Here is a 27,921-nt window from a genome sequence, read left to right on the forward strand (position 1 = left end):
TATTCTTGCAAAATACAGACTAAACTTGTTTTACAACAACTAATTCGCAATCTCCACTCACCAGGAGGTACCTTTCCCACTACCTGGCACCTTTCCGACTCTCGAAAGTGGAACAGAATTTACATAATGAATCACCGAATTGGTTCACCAATCAAAACCTGGAAGCATATTCATTGTTTATTGGATTTCGCAGGTATCGTGTTATGCACGTAATTTCTGTTGTTTGCACGTTTGGTGTGTGTCTCAATCATATCACATAGAGTAGGTCCTTGTTTACGTGTTTCATCCAAAGCTCCATAGTTCCACGTTTTACAAAGTAACTCGACACAGTACACAGAAATTCCGTGTTGCTTTAGCTCCGCCCCATTGTGCTCTGTCTCCGCCCTCCAAACGAGGGCGGTTCCGCTTCCTCCTTTCCATTGGACGCCGAGCCCGATCCTCGTGTAGGACCGCCCCTAACTATTTCGAGGCGGCTCGCTTTACCTCGACTGCTTTCTGAACTGCTTACACCACGGTATTACTACGAAAGTGTTTCACCCCCGCATGCCACTGGAGATCACCAAAGCCGCTTTACCTTGCAGTCTCTTTTATACCGCAATTTGTCTCGTCAAGTGAGCGCCGACCGACTTTTAAACTTTATCCTGCATTTTAAACTGTTCTCTCTCCATTTATCCCGTTCAATTCTTCTCCTTAGTAGGGCTATCTGTCCGTCTGCGATCGTTTATATTCGTGTTCAGTAAAGGCATCTGCAGCGCGGTGCTCGATTGTTTACAATTACAACTCTCCTGTACCACCGTGTGCAGCATTCTCTTGATTCTGTATTTGTTTCCAGTTCATTTTCCAATCTGCTTCATATTGCTTCCCGCCGGGGACGACAGTCGGATCCAGAGGCGCGCAGGCAGCGCGGATGGCACTGGATTTCCTGGCGGGATGTTTGGGAGGTGAGAGGTGTGTGTGTGTGTGTGTGTGTGTGTGTGTGTGTGTGTGTGTGTGTGTGTGTGTGTGTGTGTGTGTGTGTGTGTGTGTGTGTGTGTGTGTGTGTGTGTGTGTGTGTGTGTGTGTGTGTGTGTGTGTGTGTGTGTGTGTGTGTGTGTGTGGCTTTACAAGTAACTGTAGCTTGGCACCTTTCGTTCATTATGGTACATATATCATACAATTGAATGAATGAATATGAATGATCGTTTTTTAAGGCCATTTTCCCGCGAGAGCGGGGGTTAGCCTTGCGGGCCCCATGACAATCATGGTTCCCTGTTTGAGGCAATGTTTTATGGCCGGATGCCCTTCCTGACGCCAACCCTTGGTCGCCTCTTACGATGCGCAGGGATACGGTGTACCTATTCTAAATCGGGGTACACACCGTGATCATTCATCCTAGCAAGCTGGTACTCAATTTGCCGACCTCGGAAGGATGACAGGCTGAGTCTGACTCACCCCCCCTGGCGTTAATTCAGCGATCGACCGGGATTTGAACCCAGGATCCCAAGCCGGCACCCTAACCGCTAAGCCAACACCAGGCTATATATATCATATAATTGTGGCAATTATTTTGAGGATCAAGTTTTCATGTTTGATAGTTTATCTTTAGGAAAGTTTTCTAGCGTAAGCTTTGGAGCCGTCTCATCATAGACAGGTTGGTGGCCCAGCTTCTCATCTTGCTCCCTTGCACTTTGTTGTTGGTCCTCCACAGTTTTCCCAGCAACTCTTTCATTGTGCAACTCCCAAAAACTTTTGGTTTTCATTGCTTTGTTGTGCTTCAATTCTGTGTATAAAGAGTAACCTAACATTGTTGGCATACTTGTATCTTTGAACAGTAATTGCTGTTTTTTAATGAAGTTTATTATTAAAACAACATTGAAATGTTCCAAATTGAGGTTTCATACCTTTGTGGGATGCCATTTGCTTCATATTCCCAGTGTTTTGGTTTATTTTGGCTGTGATGCCAGTTACCATGACAGACTGTTGTGTGACATTACCATCCTCTCGAAGCCAACTTAGGCTAAATTAAATACTTAAAACCTCTTGGCTTCAATAAATATGTAATTAAAACCTCGTCGCTTATTTCAATACCATACTTAACACCACCAAACTTATTTAAATGTGTAAAATCTTAGCTTCAGGGGCTTTGTTCCTTGAATCATACAGGGTATCCTGCCCCTTCTCCCCACAAGGGGGCCTATGGCCACCACCCTTTTTCATGAGAGTTGGTCACCTAGATATGACAAAAAATTGTTATATAGAGAATCCCCCCCCCCCCTCCCCGCCCCCGCCTCAGCTGCGGCCACATAGCCTGTGTTACCCCCACACAAAGTTGTATTTGTACCCCGAGTTTGGAACTTAAAAGATGTGGCCATGCATAGAACAAATACAGAGAGAAACAGAGACGGAGAGATTGAGATTTTTGCCTTTTATAGATCTAGAGTGTAGACTATCAAGAGTACCTGCCACTGTCGGGTGTATTTTTTGTTGTGGTGGCCTAAAACAATTTGCGACACCCACTAAGGAATGGGGTTTCTCCACACATAATAGAGCGATAAAAATTAAAATTCCCAAAAATCCAACTTTTCATTTTAATTTCAAAAACATTATTTTTTGTCTAAAACACTCCCCGGTGGAACTCGATGGAACTTCTGAAAGTTTGACAAAGATCCGTTTAGCCATCTCTGAAAAAAAAATGTCGACACACACACTTTTAGTATATATTTTGAATGACCGTGTTGCCAATACTACTACCACTACTACCACTACTACTTTAATCTTTCTTGTTGGTTTGGCCCAAGTCTTTCAGAAGCCGGCTGGCCGAGCCTGATGTTTCACTGAATTAAACGGAAGACCAAATACTGCATTGGAATAATCAGAAGGAACCCGAATAAGGGTGGTTTTGACAGGAATTTGTCATTTCTTCATGCTGCTAGCACTAACTCAACTACTCTTCATGAAAGACACCGTGGTATCCATTACATCCACCAGCTAATGCGCGAACAGATGGGACACGTGGCTTTGACGTCCATCGGAAGGACGGAACACTTTGTGACACAACACCTTGCCTGAAAACTCCGATAAATCAACTGAAGACCTGATTCGAAGAACTTTAAGTCACATTCTTCGGTAAAGTGAGTTAGAACCAGGAACTCCATTTGCAGTATGGTAAAAATTCATGTCTGTAATAATTTTAGTTATTTTGTCTGTAATAATTTTATAATAGTTATTTTGTGACTTAAGTACTTCTTCCACTCAGGTCTTCATTTGTTCTTTACAACCTTTTAAAACAATTCACCAATATGTTATTATTTATCATAAACTGCTTTGGACGAAAGGGGTTGGTAAGGAATGCTATTAGGCAAATGCAATAAAGCCATCTACTGTATGTCTGCGTATTCCAAAAGAGAGGATTTGATACTCCCCATCCCCATTCCCACTTTCCATAGTCTCCATTTAACCCCTTCGTGCACATGTACACTACCGGTCAAAAGTTTAAGAACACCTCAATTTTTCCAGTTTTTATTGAAATTTACGCAGTTTAATGTCCAGTGAATCACCTGAAATGGTACAAAGGTAAGCAGTAAACTGCATTGGTTAAAAAAAAAAGCTAGCAAAACAAAAGGTTTAAAAAAAGTTTAGGTTAGCAAAAACGGGAAAATAATGTAAATTGCACAGTTATATTGGCATTGTAAAAAAAAAAAGGCCTTCAGGGAACAAGTAATGCGTTAACAACTTACAGCTCTTCTGCAGCAATGTAAGTAAACAAGCGTTACGCCTAGGTCCCCCGTCGGGAAAGTGATGTGAGTTGACAAAGTGGAAGACGCAGAAAACATGCTATGATATGATGTTTCGCTCACAAGGTTCAGACATACATGGAGGCGGCCATCTTGGATTTCGACGTGGCGACCCAATTTTCAATAGCGTTCTTCCGTATGCCAAGATACACCCACACACCAGATTACAAGTTGGTACTTCGCTTACTTTTCAAGATATTTCGCTCACAAGTTTAAGACATATATATATGGTGGCGGCCATCTTGGATTTTGACGTGGCGACCCAATTTTCAATAGCGTTCTTCCGTATGCCAAGATACACCCACACACCAGATTAGAAGTTAGCAGTTCGTTTATTTTTCAAGATATTTCGCTCACAAGGTTCAGACATATATATGGTGGCGGCCATCTTGGATTTTGACGTGGCGACCCAATTTTCAATAACGTTCTTCCGTATGCCAAGATACACCCACACACCAGATTACAAGTTGGTACTTCGCTTATTTTTCAAGATATTTCGCTCACAAGTTTAAGACATATATATGGTGGCGGCCATCTTGGATTTTGACGTGGCGACCCAATTTTCAATCGCGTCCTTCCTTGTGCCTAGATACACCCACATACCAGATTAGAAGTTGGTACTTCGCTTATTTTTCAAGATATTCAGCTCACAAGGTTTTTTTTGGGGGGGGTTTTTTTGTATACTGAATCGAGGATCGTGAAAGAGCTAACATTTACTTCACAAACAAATCAACCAGACAAACAAAATATGTAAAAAGAGTGAGCGGAAGACGAGAGAAGGGGAAGCACACAAGCACTTGAGAGCACACAACATTTAAGAGCAGGGAGATGTGTGGGAGGGAGAGGGCTTGGGGGGAGGAGGCGTGGGAAGGGGGGGGGGGTGGGACAAGTATGAAACACAAGGACACCAAGGACTTCCAAGACAGAAGTTGGTATTTCAAAAAAGTGGAATTGGGGTGAAATTAGCGGGGATAGAAAAGATCAAGGTTTTGGATGGGGGAAGATAAGAGATGGTGGTGAACAGCTGTTTTAAAGACCTGGAGGGTGGAGTGGGATTGAAGAGAGTGAGGGAGTTTGTTCCAGAGGCGGGAGAAAAGAGGAGTGAAGGTGAGCAGAGAGTCTTGATTTTGGCAGTTTAACCATAAGAGGGTTGCAGGCAGATCTTGTGCGACCTGTAGGAATATTTGCGGGACACAGCCCAGAGAGAGCTGGGGGGCAAGGCCAGAGAGGAGTCTGTAGAAGACGGAAAGACCACCAACCTGCCTGCGGTGAGTGAGTGAGAGGCCCTTGGAGTTAGCTTCATCGTGGGAGATTCCAATGATTCTGAATGCTTTGGTTTCAACAGCGTGAAGGCGAGGTAGGTGTGAGGCAGGAGCACCAGCCCAGAGGGGAGACATACATGACCAGAGGGGAGGTTCAGACATACATGGCGGCGGCCATCTTGGATTTTGACGTGGCGACCCAATTTTCAATAGCGTTCTTCCTTATGCCGAGATACACCCACACACCAGATTAGAAGTTGGTACTTCGCTTATTTTTCAAGATATTTCGCTCACAAGGTTCAGACATACATGGCATCAGACATACATGGCGGCGGCAATCTTGGATTTTGACGTGGGTTGCATCCACACACCAAATTCGAATGCGGTCCTTCGCTTACGCACACACGCACGTACGCACGCCTGCACGCACGCCTGCATGGACGGACGGACGGACACACGGACGGAGGGGAAAACCATAGTCCACCTTTCGCTCCGCGGTGCGACGGGGGACAATTAAGCCTTGAAAGTTGATGCAAACAATTCCTACAAGTGTCCCAACCTCTGCTGATTACCTGATTACAAACCCCCTGTCCGTATAAAAGCAGTATTGGAACAGACTGTTATTACACCCTCTGAAGCATTATTTGGACAATATATGCCAGTACGGCAGGAAGTAGTATATTGGAAACTGGAGGAAACTCTGACAGGAAGAGGTCTGGCAGACCCAAAGCCACAACAGAATCAGAAGACAAGTTTCTGAGAGTCAACAGCTTGCGTGATAGGCGGCTCACAGGACAACAGCTTCAAGCACAGCTGAACACTGGTCGAAGTAAGCAAGTCTCAGTTTCAACTGTGAAGAGAAGACTTCAAGCTGCAGGTTTTACAGGTCAAGTGGCAGTAAGAAAGCCATTGCTAAAATGGCAAAATATGAAAAAGAGGCTTGACTGGGCCATGAAGCACCGCCAGTGGACTACTGAAGACTGGAAGAAGGTCTTATGGACCGATGAATCAAAATTTGAAATCTTTGGTTCATCACGCAGGGTTTTTTTTACGCCGTCGAGTAGGCGAAAGGATAGTTCCTCAGTGTGTGACACCAACTGTCAAACATGGAGGAGGAAGCGTGATGGTCTGGGGCTCCTTTGCTGGATCCAGAGTCGGCGACTTGCACAGAGTGACTGGCACCCTGAACCAAAAGGGCTACCACAGCATTTTGTAGCGCCATGCAATACCCTCTGGTATACGCCTAGTTGGTCAGGGGTTCATCCTACAGCAAGATAATGACCCTAAACACACCTCCAGGCTATGTCAAAACTACCTTCAAGGAAAATAACAAGACGGTAGGCTTCAAATCATGGAATGGCCAGCACAGTCTCCATACCTAAACCCCATCGAGCTGGTTTGGGATGAGCTGGACAGAAGGGTGAAAGCAAAGCAACCTACAAGTGCAACACATTTGTGGGAACTTCTGCAACAGTGTTGGGAAGAACTTCCCAAACAATATTTGATTTCCATTGTAGAAAGAATGCCACGAGTGTGTTCGGCGGTTATATCTGCAAAAGGTGGCTACTTTGCTGAGTCAAAAATTTAAATTAAATTTTGTTAAACAAAATGATTCTATGATTTCTTTCTTTATCTCCAATTGTTTATTTGTTTTGTGCTTAATTTCAGAGTACATTGAGACATTAAACTACATAAATTTCAACAAAAACTGGAAAAATTGAGGTGTTCTAAAACTTCTGACCGGTAGTGTCAATGTAGCTTGCCCTGAATCCCATTCCCAAGTCATGACTGCATCAGAAATTATGTTGAAGTATATTTTGTTTGAAGATTTTTGTTTCTAAAATCTGACGTGTGCCTTTTTAAATTTATTTTATTTTTCCACATCCCTCCGATCCCTTCTTCACCCGACTCCGCAGGGGCTGTGGGTGTTATGGTAGGGCATCCTTTTGACACCGTCAAGGTTCGTATTGCTCAATCCAACAGGACGCTTTACAACTCCACAATCAGATTCCGATTGAATGTGATCTTCATGGATAATTTGTATCACATTTACACTTAATTTTCAACATTCCACACACATCCCTCTGAAATCACTTCCTTATTTCATCAACAATCCACATGTATAAACTCAGATTTTGCTTTTCCTACATTGTTGTGAAACATTTCACAATTGCAAAGCTTCTTTATGAAGGGAATGTCAACATGAAATCAATACCTTTATGTTCACACACCTATTCTCCTTTGGGAAATGTAATTCCAAAATAAGCACGACAACACTCCAGCTTTCCAGTTGAAGAATGATATTTTATTAAGTCGTAATTCATGTAATCGCATTCATGTAAAATGCACATTTATGCAAAACTTTTGCATTTGCTGACTTTGTTCGGTAGTGTTATGGAATCAAGTCGAGGCCTCGTTTCCAGAAATGAGGCTTTATTGAAATATATCTCCACATACCCTATAAGCACAGGATATAATATATAAAAATAACCACCTTTAGAGGCCATTTTTCCCCGCAAGCGGGGGTTGGCCTTTTTCGGGAACCGTGGTTGTTGTTGTTTTTCGGTCCCCTTTTTGAAGCAATGTTTTACGGCCGGATGCCCTTTCTGACGCCAACCCTTTTTGCCGCCTTTAACGACAAACAGGGAATTACCAGTGAACTGGTACTCAATTAGCCGACCTCGGAAGGATGACAGGCTGAGTCAACCCCCCTGGCGTTAATTCAGCGATCGACCGAGATTCGAACCCAGGATCCTGTTATGAGGCCACAGTTAAGGCCTGCCTTTTTTACTATGAAAAAAGGTAAAAAGTCAAACATTTGAACAGCCTTGGACATGCACCTTGACCCCATGGCCAAGGCACAACGTCAACAAGGCTGTCCCAATAACATTACACATGCACCTCAACCCCAAGGCTGAAGCACATGGTCATTCAAACACATGCATCATGCCCCCGAAGGGCCACAATGCATGGTCATACAATTGGGACCACTCCTCTCAATAGGAGTAAGACCCCTTGATCCACTGACAGGGGAATTACTCCTGTCAGGTAACCAACGGCAACTCATCTTAAAGATTAAGCCGCCATCCTAGGATCCTAAGCCGGCACCCTAGCCGCTAGCCCAACACCAGGGTTTCGATCCCAAGTGGATCCTAAGTTTCGATCCAACACTCTGGCTACATAAGCACAGGATAAAGAATAATATTAGAACAGCATTAAATATTATACTAGCATTTATTAAACCCATAAGCAAGTAAATGATCATTCCCTTTCATACCTTACTCAAGCGTCTGCTCTCAGAATACAGAAACGAAGCCAATCTCCTCCTCTACCCGACATCCCGTTATATCCTCTTCTCAGGGCCATTCCATCGAATCTTCTTCTTCATATTTCTTCACTGGTAGAATTACTTAAGGTGGCAGCTATGCTTGCTTAAGGTAGGTTTTCAAGTTTCCATTGTTACCTCCGCCACCAAAGGTGGATGGAGGTTATGTTTTCACCCTTGTCTATCTGTTTGTCCGTTTGTGAACAAAATATCTCAAAAAGTTGTGGACGGATTCGGATGGAATTTGTCAGAGATGTAGCGTATGTGACAAGGACGAAATGTTTCGATTTTGGTGAAGATCCGGGTTCGGATCCAGATACTAGAATTTTTCAAGTGATTATTCACCATTGTGAGATAGGGCCAAAAACGATATATAGCAGGATATCTCAGAAAGTTGTGCACGGATTATGACAAATCTCGGTGGATGAGTTGGTTATGTGACAGGAACAAGCTCATTAGATTTTGGTTTGGATCTGAATCCAGATCTGGCCAATCAGGGGATACAAAACGTAAACTTTTCAGCCTTGCGGGGGTGTGCGCTCTACTGAGTGCCAGTCTCGTTACCAAATGCAATTACTCTGCATGAATGTAACTTGTGAATTTTACATTCTAACTTTAACCTTTACATACTTTTGATTTATTTTTTTTCCATAAACTTATACATAGTTCTTTCTCCCTGAAACCCCTACCCTCGCAGGTGAGATTGCAGGTGCAATCAAGCGCTAAGCCTCGTTACCGAGGCACATTCCACTGCTTCAGCTCCATCATACGGCAAGAATCGGTGCGTCATTCGGGATGGAGTTGGGGGGGGGACACACACGATGTGATTATACACATATTATACGTGACACACACACACACAAACTAACGGAGGTGTATACCTTGAGATCTGCTAAGTCTCCATTCCACCTGTTGAAACCCACCCATGTGTGGAGATAGTAGTCAACAACAGCAACATACACACACACACACACACACATGAAGGTGAAGACTTTGAGACCTGGGAGGGCTCCGTTCCACCTTCTGAAACCCGCACATGGAGATAACAACCAATGACACACGTTGTCAGAGTTTCCTCTTCATGTTTTCCCCGCACCTAGACAATCGGAGGCTGTGTCGGGTTCAGTGATATGAAAGCAGCAAAACATAACAACTTGGTCCTAAAAACGTGATCCGAGAAAAAGAAGCCGAATACATTGGGCCCTGAGAGGACTTTGTTCCACCATAAAGATGGTACCACCAACACACCCGCAGACACCTCAAAACAGATAAAATCAAACAAACAAACATGCACTCACTTATACACACTCTTACTTACATATTGAAAACAAAGTTTAACTTGTAAATATAATTTAACATGAATGCGTTGAAGGAATGCCTCTGCTCACATTGGATATCGACCCACTGTTACCTTTGACGTGAATGAAAGGTCGCATTAAAAATTAAAGGTCACACGAGAGAGAAAAGAGAGATAAGTAGAAGAAATCTCGCGAGATCTCGCGAGATCTTGGAGACGGCGGCAGGGATTTTCGAAGCTCCACACGGTCTCCACGTTTTTCGAAGTTAAGTCTGTTCACAATTGTATTTTGTCGAAACTGTATTTATCTTTCGGTGTGTGAAGTTATTGTGTGCAACTTTGGTTGTTTCTCGGTGTTTATCTTTCATAAATTGATCGTCTGTTTGCCGTGTCGCGAGCAAGGCCTTGTACAGTGTGCACTGTACAACCTTGAGGCTTTGTTTTTCTCTCAGTGGTCCGTCGTTTGTGATCCAATAACTTTCGTTCTCTGTATTCCCAGTCTTTTCACCCATAGCCTACTTCCTTGTGTAAATCTCAACTCAAAAAAAACAACAAAAAAAAAAAAACATTTCCTTCTCTGTTCTCATTCGTTTATTCATTCTTATTCGTTCGTTCGTTCTTCGACCACGTGTTTCTCCCCCATTTCCCCAGATAGTTTTCACTCATTAACCTTCAATGTTTACACTTTCCCCTCACGTTATGTATTCCGTCATATTTTATAACACCTTTTTCTTCTTCTTCTTTAAAAGTCTGCTTTCGACTTGCTCACCAAATCAATTCATCCCAAAAAAAATATCCATCTCCTATAGTGCCTTTTTTCTACATTCCCTAAACTCTCCTGCACTCCATCCTCCATCCAGCATCCTTAAACGTATTTTTAACTCGAAGGTCACAAGAAACTCATTTTGCAATAAATGTTCGTTTCCCATAAATCGTACACTTTCAAAAATCCAATCTCACCCCTCCCCTCCAAATCTTCCCCATAACCCCTCCCCTCCAAATCTTCCCCATCACCCCTCCCCTCCAAATCTTCCCCATCACCCATCCCTTTCAAATCTCCCCCCTTGCCCCCTCCCTCCTAAACTACCCCCTCACCCCTCCCCGCCAAGACGCCCCCTCGCCCCTCCCCTCCTAGACTCCTGCCTCACCCCTCCCCTCCAAATCTCCCCCATATCCCATCCCTTTCAAATCCCTCCCCTTGTCCCTTCCCTCCCAAACTCCCCCCTCACCCCTCCCCTTCAAATCTCCCCACCCTCATTGCTTCTCAATTTCCCCCCGCTCACTCCCCCTCCTCAAAGCGTCCTCCCCGCTTCTTCCCCCTTCAAACTCTCACCTCCATCTCCCCCAACCTTCTGCCTCGCTCTTCCCCCTCCTCAAATAACACCTCATTGTGGCTCACCCAATCACCATCAAACCTTTTGTCCGCCCCATCCTTCCCTTTCTCCGAGCTATTCTGAAATCTCTGACACACCTTCAACAGCTCTCCCTTCCTCTTCCACCTCTTCCACATCTTACCCTACCCCTCCTCCCCCCTGTTCTGTATCTGATGCTCCCCCTTCCTCTTCATTAACGGTATGGACCTCAAACATCCGGGGCCTTCGTTCAAACTTAACTGATCTCTCCATACAGGTTGCTTCTGTCAAACCAGACGTGATCTGCTTAACAGAAACTTTCCTCCTTTATGATGTCTCTGATTCCATAGTATCTCTCCCGGGCTACTCCCTCCTCCGGTATGATAGACCTGAGCCTCGTCCTGGAGGCGGGGTTGCTATCTTTATCAAAAACTCTCTTCCTCACTCGCCCTGCACTGCACTCTCTCCACCTCACCCCCAGGAATACCTCTGGCTACGGCTTCCCCTTCGCTCCCACCTCTTGTTCATATGTGTGTTGTACCGTCCACCAAACAGTGATGACTCCATCTACATCTCGCTGTCTGATGATATGGACCAACTTCTATCTACTCATCCCAACTCTCTCTTCCTCATATGTGGTGATTTCAACTGTCATCATGCCAGTTGGCTGGGTGTGGGTACCTCTCTCACCAGCTATGGCTCCTCAGCAAAGGACTTCTGCGACTCACTGGGACTGACACAATCTGTCAATTTCCCGACCCGGATCTCAGTCAACGGAACATCTTCTCTTCTGGACTTGGTTATGACTAACTTCCCTGAAAATGTCTGCTGCTCTTCTTCTGCTCCGATCGGATCATCTGATCATGTCCTTGTTAAAGTGGACATCTCTCTGACCATCCTCAGGGAGCCTGCTCAGTGTCGACGAGTCTGGCATTTCACTCAGGCCAACTGGCACGGTCTTCAAGCAGCCATCAATCATCTGGACTGGTCTCCCATCTCTACCACCTCTGACATCAACTCATCCTGGGAATTCTTCCAAAGTAAATTGCTCTCTCTCATGCACAGATTTATCCCATCTCGTCTTCAGTTGTCATACCCTTCCTCCCGTCCATGGTACACGGAATCTTGTGGTGAGGCTGTTGCCCAGAAACAACTTGCCTTCGTCTCCTGGAAAGCAAATCCAACGGAAGGAAATCTCATTTCCTTTCACAAAGCCCGAAACAAGTGTGTGTCCACCCTCAGGAGAGCCAGGAAACAATATCTCTCCGTTCTCAAGACCGAACTCTCTTATCTGTCTCCCTCTTCCAAATCCTGGTGGCGTCTGGTCAAATCCGTTTCTGGTGTTTGTTCCCCCTCCATCCCCTCCCTTACCTCAAACGGCTACACAGCTGACTCCGCACGTGAAAAAGCTGAATGCCTCAACTCTGTGTTTGCCTCTAAATCTTGTGTCCCAAACCCATCCCTCTCTGTACCCACCATACCCAGTCGTACCCTGCTGCTCCTGGACTCCGTGTCCTTTCCCCCTGACAAGGTGGAAAAGTTTCTGTCAACCCTCGACTCTGATTCTGCAACTGGACCCGACGGCATCAGCCCACGGGTCCTAAAATCCTGCTCTGCTGCTCTATCTCACCCTCTCTCTGTTCTCTTCACCCTCTCTTTTGCTCAAGGTCAACTGCCATCTGCTTGGAAATCAGCCAACATCACCGCTTTGCACAAAAAAGGTGCAAAAACAGATCCTAGCAACTACAGACCAATCAGCCTTCTCCCAATTATCAGCAAAGTCATGGAATCCATCATTGCTTCTGATATGAAATCTTTCCTCTTCTCCAATGGCTTGATCTCTGATCATCAATTTGGTTTCAGACCAGGTCACTCTACTCTGGACATGCTGCTTCTGCTGTCTCAACAATGGATGGAGGTCCTCAATGCCAAACAGGAAATTAGAGCTGTCTCCCTCGACATATCACGTGCCTTCGACACGGTCTGGCACCCCGCTCTGCTCACCAAACTCTCCTCCTTTGGTATCCATGGAAATCTCCACGCATGGCTGGCGGAATTCCTCTCTAGTCGTCGTCAACGTGTGGCCCTGAATGGGTTTCTCTCATCTCCTCTTCCTGTTCAGGCTGGAGTTCCCCAAGGCAGTGTTCTGGGCCCCGTGCTTTTTCTGGTCTTCATCAATGATCTCTCTGACTCTCTCGAAAATCCTCTCTATCTCTTTGCTGATGACTCCACTCTCTGCCGCTCCATTCCTCTTCCCTCAGATCGGCAGTCTGCTGCCTCCTCACTCTCTGAAGACCTGGACAAAATCACAGACTGGTCAAACAAGTGGAACATGTCTTTCAATCCTGACAAATCTCACACTCTTACTATGTCTCTCCGAAAAGATCGACTGGACAACCCTCCCATCTACTTTCTCAACAATCCTCTCCAAGAAGTTCTGTCGCTCAAGATTTTGGGTCTCACTATCTGCCATGATCTTTCTTGGGAAAACCACATTTCCAAGCTGGCCTCCAAAGCCAGTCGCCGACTGGGCATCCTCCGTCGTGCGAAGTCCTTCCTCGGCACACCTGAGCTCCTCACCACATACAAGGCTTTCATCCGCAGCTCAATGGAATACTGTTCTCCCCTATGGGCCGGTGCTCCTGCCTCACACCTAGCTCGGCTTCACGCTGTTGAAACCAAAGCTTTCAGAATTATTGGAATCTCCCGCGATGAAGCTATCTCTGAGGGCCTTTCACTCACTCACCGCAGGCAGGTAGGTGGTCTTTCTGTCTTCTACCGACTCCTCTCCGGCCTTGCACCCCCAGCTCTCTCTGTGCTCTGTCCCCCAAATATTCCTACAGGTCGCACAAGATCTGCCAGCAACCCTCTGATGGTTAAACTGCCGAAATCTCGGCTCTCCGCTCACCTTCACTCTTTCATTCCTCTTTTCTCCCGCCTCTGGAACAAACTCCCTCACTCCCTTCAATCCCACTCCTCCCTCCAGGTCTTTAAAACAGCTGTTCACCACCATCTCTTATCTTCCCCCATCCAAAACCTTGATCTTTTCTACCCCCGCTAATTCACCCCAGATCCACCTTGTTTGAAATTCCAACTTCTTTCCTGGAAGTCCTGGCAGTGTCCATATGTTTTATACCTCTCCCACTGCCCCCTTCCCACGCCCCCCCCCCCAAAGCCCTCGCCCTCTCTCAGATCTCTCGATGTCTCCATGTCTCTCGGTCCCTGCTCTCAAATGTTGTGTTTGTGTCCTTCCCCCTCTCTCCCCATCTTGTCTACCGCTCCCTATGTTATATGTTTTATGTGTCGGTTTGTCTTTCTGTGTGATTAATGTTCGCTCTTTCACGAGCCTCGATATTGTATACAAAAAAAAATAAAAAATAAAATAAAATAAAATGAGGTGATTGTAACTCGAGTTATGGGATGCAAAATTATTTTCAAAGGGAATATAACCTTTGACCCATTGAACCTAAAATCGAATTGGTTCATCATTGTAATATCATCGTACATACTTGTAGAAAGTTTGGTCAAAATCCCTTCAACTGTTCACAAGTTATGCAATGAAAATCTGCGATGCACGAACAGCTGGAAAGACGACCCGGAGGCATAAAACACACGCACACACCAACAAAGAAGCAAGACCTAAGTGGTGTCGGCATTTAAATCACACAAACAGTTTCCATTAATACACCACAATGCTTTGTGAAGGCGTGTTTAGGGCGCACTGTGGCGCTATCTCAGGCGAGCTGACAGAGATAGGCGCAACACGATTGGCCTAGAGTAAGGGTGTGTGCCTCGTGGTAAAACCTATCCAGTGATGCCAGGAAAGGGGTGGCGTGTATGTTCATGGCTGTTATTTGGTTGCAGCTTGTGGCTGGTCACCAAGTCACGTGATCATCAGAATACCATGGTGCAGAAGTAAGCAATAACATACTGAGACTCAATGGCTGTGCGTTTAAAGGAATCGTCCAGAATTAAATTTACATACTGGTAATATTTGTCGTCGTTTTCAGATGTATTGACGAATGTACAAATGTTCAAGAGAATCTGTAAATGTTTGCGAAGGAGCCATATATTTATTACGAAGTGAGGGTAAATGCAAAATTAGTAAAACCAAAATGGGGAAAAGGAGTTAAAGGAAGGATTAGAGAAGAGAAAGGACAGGGGTGTGGAGAGAAGGGTAAGAAGAGTGGTAGAAGTTCGGGACAAAGGGGAGGGGCATGTGCGGAACACATATGGAGTGGGGGAGGGGTCAAATTGCCTTATTTGCATACGTCATAAATATATGCTCTCTCCAGTATGCTTCCACCTCTGAAGTCTTTTCCAAAGCGTGAGACTGAGGTGGTGCCGAGAAAATATCAACAGACTTCAAATGCTGCAATCTGGGGGTATTTTGATGGTCTCATTTTTGAGTTTGACTCTCTTTTCTGCACAAAACTATCTTTTAAAATGAGGTGAACTCTTCCCGGTGAGTATTTGGTGAAATATTCCTGGTGAGAACTTCCCAAACATTGCAGCAAAATCAGACCAGGCTGTCTTCGGGGAACTCTTGAAATGGATACTCCTGAACCAATGTCTTGTTGAATTGACACTTGTGTTTTGCAACTTCAAAGAATGATGCAATCAGCAGACAGGTGCTGAACACAAGTTGATTAATCTGCTGCAAAACTCTTTCCTTCTCTTCTTCCGTCTCCCTCCTTTTTTTCTCCATTCTTTTCTCAATTTAGCATCTCCTGATGATAACAAATAGACAAATATATACAATATACAATAGACAAACAAAATAGACAAATATATACAATAAAATAGACAAACAAAATAGATAACAAATAGATGGCCCCCCGCATTCCTCCACCACCATTAAACCCCCCTCAAGAAAATCAGAGCGACTCAGTCTACAAGGCTGGCAGTCCCGCCAACCACAAATATATATGTATATATATATATATATATATATATATATATATATATATATATATATATATATATATATATATATATATATTGTTACGGATCCCAACGTCGGCCTCGGATCCCTTCTCGAGGGGGGATTAGTCCCCTCGTTTGTGACTGACCGACATGAGTCCTGAAGCTGCACAAGCTCCCTCCAGAGGCAGGTGAGCAGCTTCATTCGCGACCGCGGATAAGATGTTAATTTGCCGAGCGGATGGCAGCCGCGGCACGAACCGTTAACAGAAACTAGACCCGATTCTCAAACGTTGGCCAAAATCGCGCCACAGGTTTTCAATGAGGGAAAAGACAACAACGACGGATGTAGAGGAAAGAAAGGCAAAGGGTAAGAAATACAAATATGATTTATTTGTTATTTACACAATTGAAAGCAACCAAGGAGTAGGAAAAGACAATGAAATAAAAACAGAAGAAGAAGAAGCGGACACAGTGAAAATGCTAGCTTATCTATTACAGTCTTAATTAACCCAGGGACAGCACAAACAAAGACAGACTCACATGGGGAATTGCAGAGTGGATTGGCTGGAAGGAGGAATGGGAAGGCCCAGGCCACTTTAGGCATCGAGGTCCGGCTCCAGGAGTCGACTCGCGTTCTTGGTGGGAAAACCTTGGTGTCCAGCGGCGCGTATCGTTCACCGCGAGCGGATGGACGCTTCGTGCTGGACTCCGGGCTCCTCAGCTCCACTTCAGCGCCACTTCACGCCACACTCAATGTCCTTCCCTTACGCAACTCAGCAACTCTCCAGCGCAACTCTCCTTCTTCAGCCACTCTTGAACCCTCTCACTCAACTCTTAGAACTCTTCACTCAACTCTGAGAACTCTCTCACTCAACTCTTAGAACTCCTCACTCAACTCTTAGAACTCTCTCACTCAACTCTTAGAACTCTCTCACTCAACTCTTAGAACTCCTCACTCAACTCTTAGAACTCTCTCACTCAACTCTTAGAACTCCCCTCTTGACGCATGCGCACGCGTTTTATATCGCGCCTCGACCTCTCTCCGCGAGCTCTCTGGGCATGCCTACCGGGTCGCTTACTGCCGTGCCGGTTGGCTCGCACGGCCTCTTTTGGCTCCGCCCTTGATGATGAGGGGTGGCCAACGCCCTGGATTCGGCGGCTCCTCCCCCTTCTTCTCCGAGCCCACCTCGTGGCTAATGGAGTCGCGGTGAAAACCGCCAAGCAGCTGCGGCAAAAACCACAAGCCCAAAGAACAGCGTAATGCAGCAAACCGCGCAGAGGAATTTGTTAATGCGGCTGACAAAAGGGGGATCCCATAGAGGTTCTGAGGAAATTGAAAGGGGATACTACCTTTGTTTGAATTTGATGCAATGCAGTGTTAACTAGATGGAAACAGAGCCTTAACCTAATACACAGAATAAGGAAATAACTACCAACAAGGAGGAAATCTATGATTTGGCTACGTGATGGTATATGACCTAACTAAGGGATGCCCTTTGACCTTTATACATAACAACTGGAGGAAGGAGGGTGATATTTTACAATTTATTACACAATAAAAAAACACAATTCTCATATCCACAACACTGCACCCTCCTCCTCTTAGGCACATCCCGGGCCTATTACTTTTACTTTTAGTGTGGCACGTAGGTGTAGTTCCCTCTACATTTAACCTGACCCTGAGTGCGACACTTTTAAAACACAAATAAGTATGTCCCCCTGCTGCATTGCACCCAACCTAACAGTTTCACACCCACAGCTAACCGAATTGCGGAATGGTCTTCAAACTAAAACATGAACGATGGGGGAGCATTATTTACAGTTGACGCTATTTTATTTACAAAACGCAACCCCAGGACCTGTGATTGTTATTTTGGGGGGGGGGAGACAGTCTGCCCTGCATCGACGCACCAGAAAGCACCAAAACACCATCAAGCACCATCAAGCACCACAAAGCACCCTTTGGTGCACAGTCATCACAGTTCATGAATAAAAATAACCAAACAAACCCTGCTGGTGCTCTCTTGCTCTTCGGCTCCCTCTGCTGGCTAGTGTCGTTTTTCCAGATGTTGTCTTTCTTCATTTTCTTACTGGCGGCCTATTTGGACATAATAAAAGTGCAGAAAACGTGTCCGTTTTTTATTTATGGCCCACAGGGCCGACTAGGGGTGGTTCACCTGTGTGGCATAGGTGCCCTGTGACCAAGGTCCGCCAGCAAGATCTCGGGCCTTCATGGCCGGTTCCAGCAGAGGGGCCATGCCCCAACCCATGGGGTCCATCAGTGGTGCTCAGCCACAGACATGTGGTCCATAAGGTGGTGCATCGATGCAGACAGCTGGTTCCGGGAGTTTCGGGCGCACAATGGCAGACGCCCACACGCTCCCCTCGGCGCCCAGTGGCGCACAGTCCTCGTGTGGGAGACAAGGGGGGGGGGGGGAAGACAGGTGAGCGAGGGGTAAGGTCACAAGGGTACACATCAAACAAGGCAATGCCAGGCGAGGTGCGTTTGGAGACGGAGCGGAGAAAAGCTCGTCCCTACCGTACGTCACCCCCCCCCCTGTCACCTACTCTACCCTTGCCCTTACCCCATATTTACAACAATCTACACATTTACAAATTCGTCACTAATGTCTCGTCTTCCCCATATTTCCCTACACCGAATTCGTCCCCACAATCCCTCTAACCAAATTTGCCATCACCCAATTCATCATCAATCCTTATAAGGAGGGAGAGATGGAACACAAAGCACAATGTCACACCCATGTCATGATGCATCTAACATTCCAAACATTTGCACAATAAAAATAATCAAAACAGCCATGGCATGGTATGGAGTAGCGTCACCTCAGGTGAGTGGATGTAGATGGTGCGAGGAGATTTCAAACCGAACTACTTCCTAAATGACTTTAACACACTTTACACTACCCGGGGTCTTTCCCTGCCAATCCATTGGCAATCTTACTCTATGCGGTTTTAAGAACCAAATTCCCATTGACCAAACTGTGGTGCTTCATCAATTTGGGGTCTCACTCCCCGGATTCAACTCCCTGTGCCCTTGCACAATTTCAGGACTGGGTCGTGTGGCTCTCCCAGCAGGTCTACCCACCTGCACACCTCCACCACTGTAGTTGCCTCCGAGCTTACCTGCTCCTTAACCTAACCTATCTACTGGGGAAGGCCCGCTGGCGCTCTCCGCACTCGGTCCCCTCTGGCACTGGGCTACCCGGGTCCGTCCTCCGGACCCTCGGGCCCCACCCACAACTCTAACGGCTCCCAGAGCCCACCTGCGGCCTCACCTGGCCGACATCCTCACAGTGGCGGAGTGTCCATTCAACTAACCACACTAACAGGCCACACGCCCAGCCATTTCCACGTCACTAATGCACCCATCCAACCATCATTCTTCCACCACGCACCACAGATGCCAATATCCAACCACAATTTACCTGTACCCTCTACCTAACTCTTACACTACCCTCCCCGGGTATTCATGATGGGGTCCATCCTCCTTTCCCCCATCCACACCTTCGCACCATCCACTCCACTCCACTGTTTCCACCATACTCACTCCACGACCATCCATTCCATACTCCATATATTCCACACTCCATGTATTCCACACAACCATTCTCCATTCACCTGCAGTTGCACACCTGTACAATCTCACCTGGGGCCACCTGCACCCTCCTTCCTCCCTGGACCATTTGGTCAACACAACACACATCACCATCACTCACTCATACACTGCTCCATACACCTGTTCAGTTGCACACCTGTGCAATCTCAATCGTTCCTCACTCACTGCTCCATACACTTCCACGCTCAATGCACCTTCGATTCTCAACACACGGCATCATCTCATCTAACTACTCCCCTCTGGAACTTGTGCTTCCCAGTCGCCCCTTTAAACTATTGTGCTCCCTCGTCATTATTATCCAAACTAATCTACCTGCGTCCCCACTACAGGTATCATTGTCACTACCTAACCTTACCGTTACCTATGGTCATCTTCTCTAGATCCCTACACACTATATCCTAACCCTCCCGGGCTAGTTTTCATTGCCAACCCCATAACGAGTGCTCCTTTGGCCCCCTCTGTGAGGGATGGCAGAGTTGCCAACCCACCACATCGGGCATCTCTCACTATAAATTTTGCTCACCAAATTCCAGCCAATTAAAAATTTGCCAATCACTCTACCAATCATTTGCCAATCATCAATCTGCCAATCCTTTGCCAATCATCAAATTTTGCTTTTCAATTTTGGGTCAAAACACTATCATCATCACTGTCCATTAAACTGAGCCTCGGTGCGTCGTTACATCATTAAAACTCGGCCTCGCAAAGCCGAGCAATGAATCCGGGTGGTTTGGTCGCCTGCAGGTTGAATCCGTCTGGCATTCGGTTCAGGGGGGGGGGGGGGGGGGGGCTTGGTCGAGCCGAGATTCCACGCATCATCGCGGCGCGGAACCTTGCGGTCCTCCGGCCCGATGATCGAGGCTCGCCCGGTCGGAACCCCGTCCCCGCCACCAGGGGCACCGCTCCGCTTCCTCCTACTTGCCCTTGAACCGGACCCGGTCGCCTTGCCCAAGGCCCGGACTCGACCGTGCGGGGCCTAGCATCCAACAAAGCGCGATCCGCACGAAGCTTCGCATTCAACAAAGCGCGATCCGCGCGAAGCTTCACATCCAACAAAGCATGCCGTGCACCGAGCGCCCGCGTCGGCTATCCGTCACCCTAACTGCTAACCCGGTTAACGTCGACGCCTTACTCGCATGCCCACACGCACACGCGACCCTTTCCACACTCACCAAGCCCGGCGTTCCAACGCCGCCCGTCCATTCCACCTCCGCACTCCCTGTTACACACCACACCTCTCGTGCCCTCTCTTGCGCACACTTTGTTCCACACCTCTCCTCCGTTACGTCCTCCGTAACACTCACCCTGGGCGTGCACTCTTGCATCCACCCACTCACGCGTTTCCATGGGCTCTCCCGCGCCCCAACCAACTCAGGTGTGCTTCTTCGCACACTCACCCCAAGCGTGCATCCTCGCACCCGCTCCTCCACCAACTCACTCCCCGAGTCACTCTCACCCTCGCACGTACACTCCGTCGTGCATTCCCGCTCACACTCGGCTATACTGCCACACTTTATAACACACCCACTCGCTGACGCACCCTTTTTCCTCACAAGCGCGCCATTTTCTTTAATACAACACACAATGGACCTTCCACGAACGCCCGGGTGCCATATCGATCCCAAGCGCGCGAGAATCCTGTTGTCACCAAACATCCTTCCACAAAATCTCCCCGCACAATACACAGCACGACTCACCTGGGGGATCCTTTTCTCCACGCGCACCTGCAAACTTCCATTTGGGTTAAGCACAGCATCGTGATGTGAGCAGGGACTTTGAGCATTATCCATTCCTTCCTCCAATTCCCGGGCTACCTCCGTCGTTTTTCCAATTTCGATTATTCCCACTACTGCTTTTTCTTTATTCACATCGACAACCGTTGGCTTTAATAAAATTTTCTCTCCTACCTCAGCGGTCGCCGGCTTTTCCAAACCCCGGTTCGCAATTTCTACAACCGTCATCTTACCCTCGCTTTCCTCCACTTCACCCAACCAGTGGTCCTCGACCCGCGTTGCCTCGTCGTGCACCGATGTGACCCCCTCGCCCAACCTGCGGTCCCTGTCCCTCTCCGCTTCCCTTACCTCATATGCGGCTTGCCCCCTCGCCAACTCCTCATTAGTTTCTTTAATTTGGTTTCCCAATTGCTTTCCATTGGCCCTTATTACTCCAATCATTCTGCTTTCCATTTCTTTCATTTCCCTGCTAAATTTATTCCTTTCTTCACTCTGCTCGGTCATGTACGCCAGGCATTGTCATGAACTGCTGCATGTTAAACGGCTGCATGTTAAAGCCCGCTGGTACAGCGGGCTCGGCTACCGTGCGCTCGTGCGAGGCGCCATTTTGCGCCTCCCAAACCACGTGCGCGAGGGCGCCATTTTGTCACCTGAAACTCCCTCAACCACCTCCTCATTGCTCTCCTCCATTTCTTCCCTCTGGTCCTGGGTTAACCCTAACCCCTCTTCTAGTTCCCCCACCGGCATCCCGTCGCCTTGACCATCCATGGCACGATTTTAAATTTAAGATTTTATAAAACAAAATTTTGCCCACTCGTAATTTTGAGCGCGCTTTTCGCGCTTCAGGTCCGAATCCCGCTCCTGGCACCAAATATTACGGATCCCAACGTCGGCCTCGGATCCCTTCTCGAGGGGGGATTAGTCCCCTCGTTTGTGACTGACCGACGTGAGTCCTGAAGCTGCACAAGCTCCCTCCAGAGGCAGGTGAGCAGCTTCATTCGCGACCGCGGATAAGATGTTAATTTGCCGAGCGGATGGCAGCCGCGGCACGAACCGTTAACAGAAACTAGACCCGATTCTCAAACGTTGGCCAAAATCGCGCCACAGGTTTTCAATGAGGGAAAAGACAACAACGACGGATGTAGAGGAAAGAAAGGCAAAGGGTAAGAAATACAAATATGATTTATTTGTTATTTACACAATTGAAAGCAACCAAGGAGTAGGAAAAGATAATAAAATAAAAACAGAAGAAGAAGAAGCGGACACAGTGAAAATGCTAGCTTATCTATTACAGTCTTAATTAACCCAGGGACAGCACAAACAAAGACAGACTCACACGGGGAATTGCAGAGTGGATTGGCTGGAAGGAGGAATGGGAAGGCCCAGGCCACTTTAGGCGTCGAGGTCCGGCTCCAGGAGTCGACTCGCGTTCTTGGCGGGAAAACCTTGGTGTCCAGCGGCACGTATCGTTCACCGCGAGCGGATGGGTGCTTCGTGCTGGACTCCGGGCTCCTCAGCTCCACTTCACGCCACACTCAACGTCCTTCCCTTACGCAACTCAGCAACTCTCCAGCGCAACTCTCCTTCTTCAGCCACTCTTGAACCCTCTCACTCAACTCTTAGAACTTTTCACTCAACTCTTAGAACTCTCTCAGTCAACTCTTAGAACTCCTCACTCAACTCTAGAACTCTCTCACTCAACTCTTAGAACTCTCTCACTCAACTCTTAGAACTCCTCACTCAACTCTTAGAACTCTCTCACTCAACTCTTAGAACTCTCTCACTCAACTCTTAGAACTCCCCTCTTGACGCATGCGCACGCGTTTTATATCGCGCCTCGATCTCTCTCCGTCGAGCTCTCTGGGCACGCCTACCGGGTCGCTTACTGCCGTGCCGGTTGGCTCGCACGGCCTCTTTTGGCTCCGCCCTTGATGACGAGGGGTGGCCAACGCCCTGGATTCGGCGGCTCCTCCCCCTTCTTCTCCGAGCCCACCTCGTGGCTAATGGAGTCGCGGTGAAACCGCCAAGCAGCTGCGGCGAAAACCACAAGCCCAAAGAACAGCGTAATGCAGCAAACCGCGCAGAGGAATTTGTTAATGCGGCTGACAAAAGGGGGATCCCACGGAGGTTCTGGGGAAATTGAAAGGGGATACTACCTTTGTTTGAATTCGATGCAATGCAGTGTTAACTAGTTGGAACAGAGCCTTAACCTAATACACAGAATAAGGAAATAACTACCAACAAGGAGGAAATCTATGATTTGGCTACGTGATGGTATATGACCTAACTAAGGGACGCCTTTGACCTTTATAGACAACAACTGAGGAAGGAGGGTGATATTTTACAATTTATTACACAATAAAAAAACACAATTCTCATATCCACAACAATATATATATATATATATATATATATATATATATATATATATATATATATATATAATTATAAATGATATATATAGATATATATAGATATAGATATATATATATATATATATATATATATATATATATATATATATATATATATATATATATATATATACAGTGCGTATCAAAAAAAAGGTAATCCGAATTAAAGGGGTTATATGCAAAGGTTATTTAGTTTGACAATTTACATGTGGTTTACCAATTATGAGGAGATCCTCAGCTTTCCATTGATGCCTTTCATGCATCATGGCTGTCACACATGACCGAGTACATGTTCATTGAAAATGACATGTTAAAATCGCATTTTTACAAGTTTGGCTAATCAATTCAATGCAAGACAGTTTGAAATGGACGCATTACTTGTAGACTGCCAAGTTGATAATGTAAAATTGTTAGCTGGTCTGGTACTCGTCAGTTGTGTCATCCTTTCTTTAAGATGGGTATTTAAGATGGGCCTTCAGTGTATGGGTTTAGAGACAGTCTGAGTCATTGAAAAGATGGTTCAACTTACGACTGAACAGCAGACCTTCGTGGTTACAACCTTTCACCAAACTGGAAGTTTGCAGCGAACTCGTGATGCGTTCAGGGAACGTTTCCCAGAACGGGAGCCTCCAGCAGCCAAAACCATCTGGGCGAATGTTAGAAAATACCAAGAGCATGGCACTAGGCTCAACCGCAACAAGGGGAATTCTGGTAGGAGGCGCACTGGGCGATCGGAAATGAACATTGAGCAGTAAGGCAGCAAGTTTTGGAGCATCCTAGGGATACCAGCGCAATACGAAATGGGACGGGATTGCCTTCGGCAACATTCAACTGAATCACAAGACTGGACCTCCACCAACATCCATATCGGATTCATATCCGGCATCAACTTACGCCAGGGGATTTTGCCAGGAGGCTGGTGCTTGCCAGATGGTTGATAGCACGTTGCAAAAGCAAATGTCAATTTCCTGTGGTATCTCGTTATCGGTGACGAAGCTGCTTTCGCCATAGACGGCAAGGTCAATACCCATAATGTTCTTGAATATGCACCGACAGGACAACCCCCGGAATTTAATTTTGACACCAACATGAATCGACAAAAGTGGACTGTTTGGTTGGGACTTTGTGGAAGTGGTCAGGTAATCAGACCATTTTTCTTTCAAAGGAATGTCAATGGTAACAGGTATCTGCAGATGATCAATGATGAAGTTTTACCGCAGCTGGAGGAGAACTTTGAGCGACAGGTTTGTGGTGTCTTCAGATATCTCTGGTGGGCCCAAGACGGCACCCCAGCACATCGTCTTATCGCTGTCCGAGATCGACTGAGGGAACTCTTTGGAGACCGAGTCATCGCCCTCAACCATGCAGTGGAATGGCCGCCAAGATCACCTGACCTCACACCATGTGATTATTTCCTTTGGGGACATTTAAAGAACAAGGTGTTCGTAACTCCTCCCCGTGATCTTGACGAATTGCAGGGCCGTATTCGACATGAAGTGGATGCTTTGCACAATGACCTGGCTATGGTGAGAGGAGCAGTTCAGTTCAGGGCATGCTCCGCCGCTGTGAGCTTTGTGTTGAAAGGGGAGGTGGACATGTTGAAGGTGTGGGTGCATAAAGGCCAATCATTCCTGAGAAAAGTTCACATCTGACGTTCATTTTGCACCAATTATCCTGACTTGCATCGATTAGCCAAACTTGTAAAAATGCGATTTGAACTTGTCATTTTCAATGAACATGTACTCGGTCATGTGTGACAGCAATGATGCATATTAACCATATTTAACCTCTTTTTGCATATTAACCTCTTTTTGAAACGGTTTTATTGTTGGGATCAACTCCTGTGGGGTTAATGAACTTTGAGGATGAACTTTGATTACCAATGATGAAGATGAACTTTGAGGTTCTGTGCAAAATTATATTTTCATGTCCAGTAAGTACATTTTCCCCTCGTACTGATGTCTCTCTCTGTTGTTCCTTCCCAGATATGGGGGCTGTACAAGGGCATAGGTTCTCCAATGATGGGTCTTGCATTCATAAACGCCATCGTTTTTGGAGTACAGGGCAATGCGATGCGCCTTTTGCAAGAAGATTCTCCTCGGAATCATTTCTTGGCCGGGTCTACGGCGGGAGCTATCCAGTGCATCGTGTGCTGTCCCATCGAACTTGTTAAGACGAGAATGCAGCTACAAGGCATGGGTGAAAAAGGTCGCAGCCGTACCCGTACCTACAGGAATTCTTTGGATTGCCTACGAAAGATATATCGACATGAGGGTGTGCGAGGAATGAACCGTGGCCTGGTGTGTACATTAATCCGTGAAACTCCTGCTTTCGGCCTGTATTTCCTAACGTACGACGGGGTTACCCGTGCACTCGGATGTGAACCCGAGGATCCTCATCTCGTTCCCAAGCTCCTCGTGGCCGGTGGCATGTCTGGGATTGCTTCATGGCTATCTACGTATCCCTTCGATGTGGTTAAATCAAGGTTACAAGCAGATGCGTTTGGATCGAAAGCACGATACAGAGGCATTGTCGACTGTTTCGCACAAAGCTACCGTGAGGAAGGCTTGCGTGTATTCAAACGAGGCTTGGTATCAACTTTGCTCCGGGCATTTCCTGTCAACGCGGCCACTTTTGCAACCGTCACACTCTTCTTGGACTACATGCGCGCAGGAGAGAAAGATGAAGACCTTGATGGGAATGCTGGACTTCCCACTCCTGTTGCGACGACAACAGGCACGCATGTTCCCCAGCCATCCAATCTTTAAATTTTCTATTCTCTCCATTGTGTCTACCATTTTATTTGGGCGGCCTTGGCCAGGACACAAAAGGATGGAAAGAGGTAAAAAAAAAAAAAGAGCTCTGCCTGGTATATCATTAATTTGGAAACAAACTATAACTATTTACTTCCCTCCAAAGGAAAATTATCCTGTCCGTTTGAAAAGCCGATGCCGACCTGCCACTTCACCTTAACTCCATTGATGTCCTCTCCTTTGTCTTGTGTCCACAAGGTTGCTATTTTTAAGCAGACTATCTTTAACAGAAATATTTTCTACAAGATTTTCCATCACAAGAGCAGGTTTTAACACTATAAAATACAAATTGATATATAAATATGTATATTTGTTAGTCATATGCCAAAACTGTGAAATTTTAACTGCAATATTGTGCTGCTTTTTCATTCTCCTTCTTTCAGTGGCCACAATTATTCCCACGTTATTGTGAGGTTGGCTGTGGAAGTTTGGCCTGCATTTTTCACGAACCGGCTGGCCAGGCCTATCGTTCAACTAAGGTTGGGGCAGGAATTTGTAATTTGTTCATGGTGCCGGCGATAGCTTGCATACTCTTTGTGAAGGACACCGTGGGGTCTTTAACATCCACCAACTGATCCTGGCAGACGGGATGTCCGCTCAACGTCCATCCGAGGACGGCACACACTGATGAATCGCCTTGCCTTTGACACACCAGGATGACAATTTATAGCAGGGTCGGGATTCAAACCCAGGCTAGACAGCTTAGAGGGGAGTGTGCGTCGATTTGAGTTACACTAACTCCCATGGGCAGCAAGGACAAGTTGACAGTTCAAAACTCATAAACAGAACATTATCTGCTTCTAACGAAGGGTTAACATCTGAAACTTCAGCTTCTTGCTTCCCATGGAGGTTAGTCAACCATCAAAGAACGTCTTCTCAATTCCATCCATTGTTTTTTTTTACCTGTCCACCGATTGAAGGTCGACATTATCATTTATAAAGTACAAATCCTATTTTTCCAGCCTATTGTCAAGATAAACGTACCATGTTCTAGCTATCTTGACATAAAAAATTATTTGTTGTGTTATTGGAAATTATCGGGTATGGTCGTTACTCCACCGAAAGACCTTGGGCAGATGTATTTATAACAGGGGTGAATAAACAAAAAGCACATGACCTGCAGAAAGGGGTGCGACAACAATGATCTTCAATGTGCCCTCGCAGAACGTGTGGCACTGAAATGAGATAGTTGTAAACCAGGCAGGGATAGCTGTGGTATTGAAGGGGTCAGAGTAAGATGAAGAGCGGAGTTTGTTTTGAAGTGTTGGAGACATGAAAACATCATCTGTTGTAACATAATTATGACTTTCACTCCAAGCATTTGTGGACTGCACACGATGTGCCTATTTGTGCAATTAAACCACGCATATGTACAAGGCAAAGCACAGT

At 46.3% G+C, this 27,921-nt stretch overlaps 1 protein-coding gene across 2 annotated transcripts; it reads left to right on the forward strand.

The window, feature by feature from the left end:
* The first annotated feature begins 439 nt into the window (after positions 1 to 439).
* SLC25A29 (solute carrier family 25 member 29) lies at positions 440 to 27,914 on the forward strand. 2 transcript variants are annotated; one of them, XM_068100809.2, is made up of 5 exons: positions 440 to 514; positions 833 to 941; positions 6,952 to 6,995; positions 9,058 to 9,141; positions 25,705 to 27,914. In XM_068100809.2, the coding sequence occupies exons 2-5, from the start codon at positions 908 to 910 to the stop codon at positions 26,485 to 26,487; spliced, it is 945 nt and encodes a 314-aa protein (XP_067956910.1). In that variant the 5' UTR covers positions 440 to 514; positions 833 to 907; the 3' UTR covers positions 26,488 to 27,914. The 2 variants fall into 2 exon arrangements, with proteins under 2 accessions (XP_067956910.1, XP_067956909.1); XM_068100808.2 differs by having other exon boundaries at positions 487 to 611.
* The last annotated feature ends 7 nt before the right edge of the window (positions 27,915 to 27,921 follow it).

Source organism: Myxine glutinosa, chromosome 9 (genome assembly GCF_964187855.1).
Source record: "Myxine glutinosa chromosome 9, kmMyxGlut1.1, whole genome shotgun sequence".
Lineage (NCBI taxonomy): Eukaryota > Metazoa > Chordata > Myxini > Myxiniformes > Myxinidae > Myxine > Myxine glutinosa.

What these genes read in the sequence shown, in the direction of transcription:
- SLC25A29 (XM_068100809.2), top strand. Translation starts at nt 908, where the DNA reads ATGGCACTGGATTTCCTGGCGGGATGTTTGGGAG. An exon ending in CCTGGCGGGATGTTTGGGAG is followed by an intron (nt 942 to 6,951) that starts GTGAGAGGTGTG and finishes CCGACTCCGCAG; the next exon opens with GGGCTGTGGGTGTTATGGTA. An exon ending in ATCCTTTTGACACCGTCAAG is followed by an intron (nt 6,996 to 9,057) that starts GTTCGTATTGCT and finishes CTACCCTCGCAG; the next exon opens with GTGAGATTGCAGGTGCAATC.